This window comes from Ovis canadensis, chromosome 13 (genome assembly GCF_042477335.2).
Source record: "Ovis canadensis isolate MfBH-ARS-UI-01 breed Bighorn chromosome 13, ARS-UI_OviCan_v2, whole genome shotgun sequence".
NCBI lineage: Eukaryota > Metazoa > Chordata > Mammalia > Artiodactyla > Bovidae > Ovis > Ovis canadensis.
Window position 1 is genome coordinate 72,201,602 of NC_091257.1, and position 13,951 is coordinate 72,215,552.

At 43.1% G+C, this 13,951-nt stretch overlaps 1 protein-coding gene across 1 annotated transcript in view; it reads right to left on the reverse strand.

Moving 5' to 3' along the window:
• Positions 1 to 9,430: 9,430 nt before the first annotated feature.
• The window catches only part of ZNF831 (zinc finger protein 831), a 90,564-nt gene continuing 86,043 nt past the window's right edge, over positions 9,431 to 13,951 (reverse strand). The window contains exons 5-6 of the mRNA XM_069546804.1: positions 12,300 to 12,460; positions 9,431 to 11,520 (exon numbers count right to left, since the gene is read on the reverse strand). Coding sequence (XP_069402905.1) covers positions 10,684 to 11,520; positions 12,300 to 12,460 — 998 coding nt within the window. The 3' untranslated portion in view covers positions 9,431 to 10,683. The remainder of the gene's footprint in view (positions 11,521 to 12,299; positions 12,461 to 13,951) is intronic.

Below are 13,951 nucleotides of genomic sequence, written 5' to 3' on the forward strand. Positions count from 1 at the left end.
GTATTCTGAGTGAGTCCTGGGTGAGACCACACGTCAGGTAGAACCACTCCTTCTCAAGCCAAAAACAGGCTTGTTTTTCAAATGCTTCCCCATCTCAATCAAGAGAGAATGAGAGAGAAAGAGGAAGACTCCAAATACAAACCTAAGCCTCTTGAATTTTATCAGATCCCAGTGTGTCTCACTTCTGTCCCTACATAAGTGAGAAGAGATCGTCTCGCTCCATATATCTCACAAGATTCAACACTGGACAGCAGGCATTTGGATTCTTCTGTTATTGCAGGGACTTTTCCCCTTTCATCTTTTCATCCAGATGACTGTAAAAACTGCAAGGCGATTAAAGTCATCTACTCCTTTATCAGAGGGTTTATGGACAGCAGTTCTCAAGCCTTGGGGTCAATGGACCCTTTAAGGATTTTGTTTTAAGGCTTAGATTATTCACATATTAACAGTTGGGGAGAGCAGTTGTGAAAATTAAAGAAGGCGGGGGGAAAGTCAGGTTAAACCAGATGCCTACACAAAACCCTAAATGGGTCCATATAGAGTTTTGCGCAGTTCTACACATCTCCTTGAGCTGGTTGGAAGATGCTACTTTCATCTTAGGTACCTCCCATTCTCAGGAACAGTATACACCTTGTAGACAGGAGTGTGCGTTTACATTTTAGGTCAATTTTCAGCTTTTCAGTTCCAGAAGAACCTCCTTCTTGGATTCACCAAGCATGGTGTGGATTTCTTGTTCATAGCATTTAGGATAAAATATACTCTAACTCTGCCCATAAAATCCTCCAGGTCCAGCCTTGCCCCCTGCAGTCTCACTTCCTGCTCCCCAGTCCACTCACCTGTCCCCCTCTGTGCCCGGGGCCATACCGTTGTCTTTTCAGTTCCTGCCCCTCAAAGCTCCCTCCACCTGGAACATCCATTTCCCTCTCATGCTAATTCATCTTTCAGCATTCAGTCTCAAGGTACCCTGATTCTGTGGGTTCCCCCAGTTCTTTTCTCACCTGGTATGGCCCCTTTTAGCATTTGAAAAATGGTAAGTAAATAATGTGTAATATTTTGTTTCACGACATCTTCTCTACCAGGTTGTGCCTGGCAGATGGCAGGCGTTCAATAAATAGTTTGTTGGATGCATGGAAAGAAGGAAGAAGGGGAGGGAGGATGGAAAGGAGGGAGGAAGGGAGGCTGGGGGAGGGAGGGAAGGAGAGAGCGTAGATGCACCTGCAGTGGAACCTCACTGTGGCTGCTGTGAAGTACCACCAGATCTGCTCCAGTGAAGGACTGTTGCCCCGGCCCCTGGAAGCACTATCGGCACTGTTGGTCCCTATGGCAACTGCCTCAGCTGCATAGAGCTGCCTCCCCAAGATCACACCCCTTCTCCAGAGTGTTCCACAGGTTGGCCAAGGCTGTCATAGTCTGTGTTAGAGTTCAGCTTCTCCGTCTGCCCAACGTGTTTCCTCATTCTCCTTTGCACAGGGCTGGACCTTAAGAGCATTTCCTGGTAGACCTCAGGCACTAAACTCTGTTTCAGAGTCTGCTTACGGGAAAAGCTAACCTGAGACTCATAAGCCTCTCCTAGAAAATGGATGCCCCTTAAGGCTAGGGTGGACCAAGCCCTAAAATTCAGGCTCCTGGTGGCGGTGGACAGGGGGACACTCAGTGAAATTCCCAGCTGCATCTCTAAAGCTGACAGTTTAGGCAAAAACCTGAGAAGAAGGGCCTTTCTAGAGCTGTTGGAATCAGCAATGAGGCACTTGAAGTTCTCTACTGAAAGTAATTTTAAAAGTAGAAAAAGTCACAGAAAGTCCTGGTGCCTGGCAACATACTAAGTACTCAGCAAATGTTTGTTGAAACAGTGAAAGCTTCTCTTTTTTCCTCCTGTTCTCTCTTTCTCCCCTAAGAATTTAAAACCGGAGAAAGATAATAAGACTAAAACATTCAGCTCTATCAGTAGTTTTCTCTAAGTCACTTGTTTTTAGCATGAAAGTGATAACTATTTGTAATGTATTTTTCCATTATCTTCTTTGTGCAGGAGGTTTTTAAATTAATTTATTCTCTCCCTGCATCAGGTTGTCTTATAATTGAAGGCGTGAAGTGTTTGTCTTCCAGATGCTTTTGGTGATGTCTTTTTTGCTGTTAACATCTTCTTTGTCTACGCTTGTGAACCCTGGCAAATTGTCCACAGAACAGCAACTCAAGTACATAAATTATGGGACCACATAGGCACCAATCACATCTATTTGAGTCCAAATGTCTTGAGAGAGTTTTCTTTTTGCAAAACCAGCACAATCACACCTAGATTAACTGGAACATTTGGAGGATGAGTTAGTCTGGATAATATATTTTTCTGACTGATTTCCAGTTAACCAGAACTCCATTGATATTTCCCAACCCTGATGCAGAAAAACTTGATAAAATGTATTGATCCTCTTGACGCTCTTATAGAGGAGAGTGGAGATAATGGACAATTTCAGAGGCAGAATCTGGTCATGTCATGGCAAGCATGTTGGACTTTGAGGCTTTGATATCAGTCATATCCTTGCTTCTGACTCAAGCCAGGACCACATCCTCAGGTTCTCAATTTCCTCTACAAAGAAGAAGATGCAAAACAACCTTTCAGATTTGGTGCATCCCCATCAATCCCAAAGGAAATCAACCCTGAATATTCACTGAAAGGACTGATGCTGAAGATGAAGCTCCAATACTTTGTCCACCTGATTCGAAGAGCTGACTCATTGGAAAAGATCCTGATGCTGCAAAAGATTGAAGGCAGGAGGAGAAGGGGCAGCAGAGGATGAGACGGTTGGATGGTATCACCAACTCATGGTGATGAATCTGAGAAAACTCCAGGAGATAGTGGAGGTCAGAAGAGCCTAGCGTGCTGTAGTCCATGGGACTGCAAAGAGTTGGACACGACTTAGTGACTAAATAAGAACAAAACCATATCTGAAAACTCCTTGGTTCCCAGCAGCAGTATTCATGCTCTTTCATTCCATTTGGTTATAGAGGTCAATGAAGACTGTTTGGGACTCTGAGTTGCATCTACCCTCACAGTAAAAGCTGATCTTTATATCTATATTTGCTGGATGTCTAGTCAATATTCAAACATCTGTTCACATGGACTTAAGTTCCCATGTCTTAGTTCTTTCTCCTCAAAGTGGAATGAAGACTGAAAAAAAAATGAAGTTAATTGGACCATAACCCATAGATGGTCTACAGTGTATGGATTCAAAATGCATGTCCTAATGCCTCTTGATGAAAGTGAAAGAGGAGAGTGAAAAAACTGGCTTAAAATTCAACATTCAAAAACTAAGATCATGGCATCTGATCCCATCACTTCATGGCAAATAGATGGGGAAACAATGACAGACTTTATTTTCTTGGGCTCTAAAATCACTGCAAATGATGATTGCAGCCATGAAATTAAAAGACTCTTGCTTTGAATTTAAAAGATGCTATGATCAACCCAGACAGCATATTAAAAAGCAGAGACATTACTTTGCCAATAAAGGTCCATCTAGTCAAAGCTATGGTTTTTCCAGTAGTCACATATGGATGTGAGAGCTGGACCATAAAGAAAACTGAGTGCCAAAGAATTGATGCTTTTGAAGTGTGGTATTAGAGAAGATTCTTGAGAGTCCCTTAGGCTGCAAGGAGATCAAACCAGTCAATCCTAAAGGAAATCAGTCCTGAATTTTCATTGGAAGGACTGATGCTGAAGCTGAAGCTCCAATACTTTGGTCACCTGATGCAAAGAGCTGACTCATTGGGAAAGACCCTGATGCTGGGAAAGATTGAAGGCAGGAGGTGAAGGGGATGACAGAGGATGAGTTGGTTGGATGGCATCACCGACTCAATGGACATGCATTTGAGTAAGCTCCAGGAGCTGGTGATGGACAGGGAAACCTGGCATGCTGGAGTCCATGGGGTCACAAAGAGTCAGACAGGACTAAGTGACTGACCTGAACTGAACTGAACACAACTGGGGAAGTTCCAGAGGTAATGTAACAGAAAGCATCAGGACTGGGATATGGAGACTAGACTCTGCTTCTGGTCCTGCCAAGGCAAGTTTTTCTCCCCATTCTAGTCTTGTCATCCAGTCCAAGTATAAGGCTGCTCTGGGATCTCTAACAGACTGTGACCTCACCTTCTTAGACCAGAGTTTCTGAACCTCAGCAGTATCGGCCCTGAGACTGGATACTTCTTGGTGGGGACCATTCTGTGCCTCATAGGATATTGAACAGCATCTCTAGATGACTTTGTCTCTGATAATGAGGCGATAATCAGAAAAGGGGTGGAGCCAAGTCATGCAACTTAGACTCTTTCTTTTTTCCCCTTGATGCCTAGTGAGCCATTTCTGTTCCTTCACTTAGCAGATGTACATTAATACTTGCTATGAACTAGGCATTGTCCCAGTTGCTAAGAACCTCAAGACACCATGCCCTGCCTCCAAGGGCATATCTTTGGGGCTGTTTGTGTGGCTGTCTCATTATGTACTTCATGGACCTCTACCACCCAGCTCTTTATTTTAACAAGAGGGGACTTTCTGAGTAGAGTATGGCTTACGTGTGCACACATGGGCATAGGGTGAGACTCCTTAGAGCAAACATGTCTAATGGGAACTCTAACATATAGAAAAAAAACAAGCCTAGATACCTGACCTTTTATTTATGATGAAGTCTAGGGACTGTGTCTGAATTTCTGCTGAATTCTAATAAATTCTTGCCAGTTTCATGCAACATACACATAGAAGACAACTCGACTCCCACTAAGGTCAGAGACAGGACTGAGTCCCATCCACAGATACTGCACATACAAAGCTGCCAATTTCCTATTGGAAACCATTCACACCTGCATTTATCCAGAGACTAGTTCCTCTACTTATGGGTAGAAATCACATGGACTAATGCTTGATCCTCAGAGGTAAAGAGTGTTGAATTTGCCTCTGGCAGAAGCTGAGGGAGACTGAGAACAGACGTCATTCACAGCTGGGGACAAATGTCTTAGATGCTACCAAGCAGTTCCTTCTGCATTTGCAGCCTAAAGATACGCCACTGGAGACTTGTTCTCAGTAGCTGTTAGCACAGCCAAATCCATTTGCTTCAGATTCAAGAGTAAGGAAGCTGGTCTTTCATCAGAACTGAAGGGACTGCTGGTGGTTCAGCATGAATCCCTAATACACTTTTTCGTGTATCATTCTATACTCATTAACCAACCAACCAATAAAAAAACAAAACATTAAAAACTATATTGACACAACCAGCTATTATATGATTGTTCCTTTGAGACTAATAGATATGAGCGTCCTTTGACTTGGAATGTTAATTGCTCAGCTGTAAAGTTTGACTGAAGACACTTATCTGATAAGCCTACAGTGCGACTTGCCCTCACCAGTTCTGTTGGCTTGAGAGAGAGCTGAGCTTAATAAAAACTGGAATAACTCAAGAAACTAACACAAGTATCTGTTAGATTAGTTCCATGTTTCCTCCCAGAGTGTGTGTGGGGGAGGGGCTATCCTGGGTAGTACAAAGAAGATATTTAACTGGTATGCGATGACCAATCTTAATACTTTTAATTCATATCGGAAAATACACACACCTACCAAATAAAGGCTGAGATTTCACAGATACTATAATTTACAAAAAGAGTAGCTTCTTTAAACAGAGATGATTTAAATAAAAGTATTGAATGAAGAATGTACCCACGTGTGGACAAATATGGCAAAAAGCAGTAAGATGGTTCTCAAATGATGGAAGTTTGTAAAGAATAGATCAGTTTATGACTGTAAGTGTTTGATGAGTTAGCAAAAAAAAAACTATGAAAATCCATCATTCAGTATATCTGCTCTTCCCATGTTTGCATTCACACTTTTCCTCCCAATGCATTATGTCTCCATTGACTTCAAATGGCTCCGGGAGGTATAGACATAGAATACTGTGTTGGTATGTAAAAATAAGTCTACTATTCTTGCCAAGAGTACATGATTTATACTTTTAAGGAGGCATTGTTTTTGAAGTAAGGATGTTTTCTTGGTTAATGAATAATATTAAATATCCAAGTAACATCAATTCCACAGGGAAAAGTTTGGGATTATTGCACTGTGGATAGTGCCCTCATGTGGCCTTAAAATCTAGCTACATTTAAAAACACATTTCTAAGTCATGAACCTTTAAATATGGCAGACAATGACAGAAGGGACACATGAGAAAAGAGAATAACACGAGAAAATGTGATAATTTGCCATTACCCAATTCTTTCATTGAGTAGAATGGGATACCAATATGGCGGATGAAATGTCTGGTCAACTTTTCAGGAATATTCAGATATCCAACTTATCTAGGATGTATTTTTGATGGTAGTCTGAGTTAAAATGTTAACAAATCAAAAAAGACACTTTATTTTCAGTTTTATTTTTATCAAAACAAAATAATTTAACCATATAAAGAAGGAAATACATTTAAACAAACAACCAAGAAGCCAACAGCTTCTTGATTCTGAACAACGGATAGTGTAGTAAGTTCTAAAGAGTTGGCTGCATATATAAGTACTGAGTCATCCTCTAAGGCTCCAAACGACGGCAGCTAATTATTTTCCCTGGCTCTTCTTTCAGTGGTGAACTAATACACTCAATGTCCTATACTTCAGATTGAATTATGTGTATTCCCACATACATACAAAGCATGGATGAAAAGGATTGTACAGGGTACAGATCTAGCACATAGGATTTCTTGGGTCTTGCCATCTAGGTTTAATGAGTATCTGGGAAAGAAGAGCAAAAAGCTGTGCTTACAGATTGAGAAATGTAGTGTTTCAAATGCCAAAGAGTCTCCCTCACAAGAGTTCTGGGAGTCACAACTGAAGATAAAAAAAGCACATGAGCCCTGTTTGCCATCGCCGTAGAAATATGACCTCCATAGAGCCAGGCAGGTCATTTTTTTCCTCACCAGATTAAATTATGTCTGGAGATTTGAGCAGCGGTACATTCCAATAATGATGACAGCTTCCATAACTACAAAATCTGCTGCACCAGGCAGATTTTTGTGCAAAATGCAAATTTCTATGCTGGGAGGAAAAATGAATAATGTGGTCATTCTAAGTAATGAATGTAAATGCAAGGAAATACATTTTGGCATGAGACAGAAATCATTCATCTGTCATGGCAAGAGCTGTGGTCACAACACAATTGTACAAGGCCACTCTTCCCATCTGAGCTCTAGAGGCGGGATTTTAGGAGAGGGAAGTTTAACCTGCCCTTAGTTACCCATCATGCCATTGACAGGGTTTTGATTCAAACACAGAAGCACCAATCCCCTGTCTTTTTTTTTTTTTAACCTCTTGGAAGATGAACCATAGGTTCTCCTGGGTTGTGAAATGAGGGGATATTAGCTTGGTCCAGAATCTCAAAGGCCATGAATTGTCTCTATCATGAGGCATGAGTTGTCTCTATCAAGTCTTACAACAAGGAGGCATGAGCTGTCTCCATCATGCCTTACATCAAGGAAGATTCAGGTTGTCCATCAAAAAGGACATGACATTAATTAAGAGCCACTTAACAGTATAGTTTGCCAAGAGCGGGGGAATGTGAAACCTGTTTTCTCTATGCATTGTCAACAAATGAGATCTGGCAGGGTGTAGGTACAGCTGGAGGGGCATACTTGGTGGTGTCTTGAGTATCAGAGTTCATGGCATTTGTATACCTTGCTCCAAGAAAATAGGGAAGAATTCCAAGTGCACTTTATCTTTATCTATGACAGCATCCTGGGAGTTATTCTCTGTGGGAGAAGCTGAGACACTCATTGGTTAAGACTCTTACCTCAAGCTACAATGAAATTAACAGCACTGGGGAGAAAGGGGAATCCCTGATTTTTAGACTCCATTTTGCCCTGTTCTAAAATAAATTTGCTTTCCCTTAACCATTCCACGGCACACACTTGTACGGTCATAGCAGCAATGACCAATCAATAATACTGAAATTTTATTGTCAATAACCCAAACTGGGTTATATTTCACCAATAATATCCTTAAAATGTACCCTTACAGTTGCAGTTCACTTTAAGAAAATCCTTAAGAACTTGAGAAAATTAAGACATAAAATCAGAGATTGTCTGTTGCTTTATAAAAGAATTTTTCATTAAAAAAAATATTTACCTTGGGATGATTTTCAAGAGCCAAGTCCTCTAGGGTCATTCAAACTACACTTTTAAATTTTTTTTAATCCACTCAAATACAGCTTTTCACAAATTCATGTTGATATGAAGTAAGGTACACTTGTAAACATTGCCACCAACTAGTTAAAAGGACCATCGGAGAGAGGAAAATTGGTGATCTGCTCACCTTTGCATGAGAGGCACAGAGAATTAGGGATGAAATCAGCATTCTGCCATGTTTGAAGGAGGTTGGGATGTGGCAGCCAGCAATGATGGGCTGTAGAAGGATCAAGCTCCCACCTGATTCTCCCGAGGTCATGCTATTGGGAGCTGTGATGTACTGACTTCAGTACAGTGATGCAGCCAGCAACTCAGCAACCACCCAGGAAAGAAGGATCTAGACCATAGTTTTCCCCCCTGACCGGTGCCTCCCAAGACAAAGTAACTAGTTCATCCTACAGACATGCTGGCTTCCCCCTACACAGTAGTGTTCTGTTTTTGCTTCTAATTTTTACATTATAAGCCACCATGTAGAAATGGGTTGACTGCACCCCCCTAAACCTGGAACTCTGGGGGAAAAATTAGAAAGAGCTTCCCTGAGTCCACATTCTTCAAAATAATAATAATTGGGTTTAGTTCCCCACATCCGCCTTCCAAATTTCTTGGGTGCAAGACTACTTCTCATGAGGCCCTCCTCCAAGCCACGCTCATGAGAATCAGGGCCCAGAGCAGCATTCAGTGCATCTAGTCTTACTCTCTCCTTCCCAGAAGGAGAAAAAGGTGCCGAAAGGGCGTAAGTCTTCACCAAGATTCCCTAGCCAGCTCTGCACAAGGTCAGGCCTTCTCTCCCTCTTCCTCCAGGACTCAGACCACTTTGCTAGACCTTCTCTCACTACAGTGGCAAGGATAAATCAAAGGGTAGATAATTACATCACTTTTGTTTGGTTTAGAAAGTACAGGAAGCAAACGCCTAGCTTCCTTCTTATCTTTTCCTTGACTGGACTTGAAATTACTAGGCTACGTCGAAGCGCATCTGAAATGACTACAGACATAAGCTAAGTCATCGGGAGAAGCTGACCCTACCACCAAGTTTCTGTATAAACAACCCTAAAATTGGAAACTTCACTTGAAGACTCTTGAAATCTGACCGTCCTTCATCACAGACAAGGAGGCATTAAAACATCTTCGTACCATGCGAGATGTTGCCTTTGAACTATGTCGTAGGAACATCCTTACATCAAAGTGAAGCCAAAAAAGCTGGGCTATAAATTCCAAATGGTACAAAATCATACCAAAAGCAAGTATAAAATTTTATTGAAATGCAGCAGTGTAGATCTCCTGAAGTTTCTCCTCTCCCATTTAAAGAGAAGAGTGTGGTAACTTGGAGGCTTTGCTCACCGCTGACGTACATCAGCTATTTTCTCCTGCACAGCGGTGCACGGGCTTGGAATCCTGGGGAATTTTCTCTGTGCTGTTCTGACTTGCACAATACAGAGGCTGATTTAATTTGACAGCAAAGTAACACCAAGCCCCCAAAATAAAATTACCAAGATGTAAAACAGCGTCAAAACTCCAATTAGTTTTGTAACCTTGAAGCTTCTGGAGGAAATCTGAAAGGCTCCCATCACGATGAGCAGGCGTCAATTTAAGCTGCAGAGATTACTAAAATGTAACCCTCTAATTGAAATTGCTCAGAGCACAATATGACAGAGAGAACTGGAGGAAAACAAGTGAATTTTCCCCCTCAAAAATGACTCATTACAGAGTCTGTTCTATCAACTTTTAACACAATGTTCCTTTTGCAAGAGCTAGAAAAACCAAGGGTTCCAGAGGTCTCCACAGAAAAGGCACCAGGAACACAAGCTAAACATGCTGTGTCATTAAATCACACGTAAGCATTGACCATGTGTGCAACATTGACAGACACTCAGTATTTCACCAGATCATAGGCATTTTGAAGTATATTTACAACTTCCACCAAGGAGGCAAATTATTGAGCCCAAACTTCAGTTTTTGGAGGAATCCGGAATGAACAGAAGTATCTCACGGCCCAGTTCACACCCCAGATCCTTTGCAGGCTTCCCCAACCTTCCCAAGTACCATTACCCTCTTTGAAGCCAACCCCAAGCTCACTGATGGAGGAGACCTGTCACCTTGACCCTGGTTCAGAAGCAAGTCAATTGTGGCTCTCTGGGTCAATGCCAGTTTCCTGGGTAAGGCAGTGAGGAACCAAAGCAGAGGACACAGCTAGAAGTCAAGCCACAGTCCTCATACAGGTCAACCCTTCTTACACTTTGTTTCACTGCCACCTTTGTCCTGCTGGCACCTTGTGAGCAGGGCATCTGGGGAGGAGTGAGGCTGAGCTTGGGTTTCAGAGTGGGTTGGGGACATCTTAGAAAGACCCCCAGATGGCTTTCCTCTCTGCAGGGGCTTCACGAATAGAGTTCATTTCTGCCGCCCACTTGATGGCATTGACTGCAAAGCATCAACCATCTTTCCCTGGAAGTGGAGAAAAGACAGACACCATCTTTCTCTGGAAGCATCAGATTTCTATAACTAACCGATCTTCATCATCGCTGCTGGTGTCGCTGGACTCCACACGAGTTTGCTTTCTCATTCCTTCCAAACTTCTCTTCCTGAGGGTTTTCAAAGAGGCTGCAGGGATCTCTGTGGGCAGCCCTGGGTTAGAAGGGATGGCATCATCCTTTAGAGCCACGAATCCTGTTCCTTGACATTTCACGCTATCCGGTCCTACCAGAGGGCAGGGGACCAGCCCTTCCCTACACCCACATTGCCCCCCAGAAGGAAAACATGACTTGTGTTTCCCTTCCTCTTGGTGTGAACTAGCTGAACCTGGTCCTAAAGCTGGTATTTCAAGATGAATTTTTCCAATGGACCCTGGTGTAACTGAACCTGAAATTCTCTGCCCAGATGAAGGCTTCCCTGGCAAAAGGTTTGGGGACACACCCTCTGCTATCGTTTTTCTGTCTGGAGAGCTTTGTGTGAGAGTCTCCTCTTCACCCTGGCTGTGGTCTTGCTGTTCCACACTGTGAATTCCCAGGGTTGTGTGGCCTGCTCTTGCCCCCAGGGAAGGACAGACGGCAGCTGCAGAGGTAGCAAGGTCATGGCCGAGAGAGGTTCCTTTGGACACAAAGGTAGAAGGCTCTTGAGCATCTGAGAAAACGCATGGTGTGGGGTCTGCTGAGATGTGCTGCTGAGAGGGCAGCAGGTGAGTCTCCAATGATCCCACGTCGAGACTTTTGCTGCATGCTGGAAGTCTGTCATTAGCCCCTAAGGAGTCAGATGGCAGAGATAAACCTGACCCCACAGCTGTGATTAGAGGACAACCAGCCCCATGCTCACCAGCAGATGAAATCTCCTGCAACAAAGTGCAAAGGAAAGTAAATGGAGGGAAAAAAGGTTAATTGTTACCAAAAAACTTGTGATCAGAGATGTGGTCCTCAGTGAGAACAAGGTCTGGAGGTCCTGATTCTGTGAACCTCAATGCAATGTTCTCCTCAGTTTCCATTAATAACTAATAGATGCATTAACTCCAGGAGAGTTCCCTGTTGACACACAATAAGCTACTGAGACCGCTCTGTATGTTTATCTGGACTTAAGAAAACTCAATCACTCAGTTATCCAACCAGCTCTGAGCATCCGGTTTTAGATCATTACTTAATGTGTACTACTCAATGTGTGTGTGTATGCTCAGTCCTGTCTGACTCTTTGAGACCCCCTGACTGTAGCCCACCAGACTCCTCTATTTTGGGGGATTCTCCAGGTGAGAAAATGAGTGGGTTGCCATTTCCTCCTCCAGGGGATCTTCCTGACCCAAGGATCAAACCTGTATCTCCTGCATTGGCAGGTGGGTTCTTTACCACCACCACCAACTGGGCAGCATCTTTATTCAAGTATGAATTATAAAGGGACTTGGGATTTTTTTTTTTAATCGACTGTGAGATCATCCCAATGGTTCACCGTCCACTCATTCAGCACCACGACTGAGGCATCTGTTTGCCTCGAGGGGCTTTTTATGCCAGGAAACTTCTCTAGGTGTCCTGAGTGAGTTCCACCACACTGGACACTAACAAGAAAAAGAGAGGCATAAATCTAGACCACAGATGGGTACAGACAACCCCAAATTTCAATTCCCACCTTTGTGATTGGTCTGTCTGTGTCCCCGATGGTTCTTAAGCTCGTGTTAGGACAGAAACTCCGGGAGACGTGTCCGCTCTCCTCTTCCTCCTGCTCTCTGTTCTCAGGGCAAACAGATGATCCTGAGGTGACACAGGAGGGCTCCCCTGACGGAGTCACACCTGAAATGCGGGCACACAGATACACGCCTGAAATTACAAAATCAGCCAATAGCCACTTCCCAGGCGTTGACCAATGTCTTCGATACCAGCTCCGAGCTCATCAGCTGCATCCTACATGGCACATCCACCAACTTGATTTACCTTGAATCAGTTCACACGGTCAAATAAAACGTCTCCACTTCTGCTAAGGAGAGAGATGGAAAAACCAGTTCCCAAGGTAGAAAAATCCCTTGATTACAGATTTTTAAAAAATATTTCATGTGGATTTTTTTTTTCATTAGAGTCATCTTCCTTGCCACATTGGTTAATTTTGGATTGGCTCGAATTCTGTGGTCATTTAGCTGAGGCCAGAGTGGAAATATTGAGAAAGGAAATTTCCCTGTTATGTTGGATGTCTTGATCCCCATCAGAGCACTGACAGCAGGAAGGTGATGGGTTTTTGCGTTGCTGTTGTTTGTGGTGATTTTTGTGATGAGTGTGGGAAGAGGGGCGACAAAGACATGGCCTTGACTGTCCCCACAAAATATCATCTCCCTTTCAAGGGAACCTTACTCTCTCTTCCATTTTATCATTTTGGCCTGGGATACAGGTCAGAAGGATCATGGAATTTCAGAGCATGTAGATCCCATCATGAGAGCAGAGCAGAAAAGCATTCTCTAAGAACTGTGTTGCCAGAGAAAAGGGTTTAAACCACTTTTCAGTTTATGAACTTTAAAAACACTTTGCGTGCTGCAGTCCATGGGATCGCAAAGAGTCAGATATGACTAGGCAGCTGAACAACAACAACATAGCTGATTTACAGTTTTGTGCCAATCTCTGCTGTACAGCAAAGTGACTCAGTTATACACATATGCATGCTAAGTCACTTCAGTCGTGTTAGGCTCTCTGCAACCCTACGGCCCATAGCCGGCCAGGCTCCTCTGGCCATGGGATTCTCCAGGCAAGAATACTGGAGTGGGTTGCCATGCCCTCCTCCAAGGGATCTTCCTGACCCAAGGATCAGACTTGCATCTCTTATGTCTCCTGCATTGGCAGCCGGGTTCTTTACCACTGAGCCACCTGGGAGCCCTAGACATATGGACATTCTTTTTTATATTCTTTTCCATTATAGCTTATCATAGAATATTGAGTGTAGTAGAGCTCCATGTGCTCTACAGTAGGACCTTGTTGTTTATCCATCTTATATAATAGTTTACACCTGCTAATCCCAAACTTCCAGTCCTTCCCTCCCCCACCCCCTCCCCCCTTGTCAATGTACTTTTAAATCTGCTTTTATTTTGATTAACATTACACATGCACAGGGTTTTTTTTTTTTTAAGTTGTCTTTCTACTTAAGAAAAACAGCCACACCTGCCCACCCACTCATTTCTTCCCACTTGGGATTCCTTTCGTGTTTATCTCCTTCTCTCCTAAGGACAAGCATGTAGCATTACTTCTAGATTCCCATTTTCCACTTTGGAGAACAGCTGATGATGTCATGAGGGGAGAGGC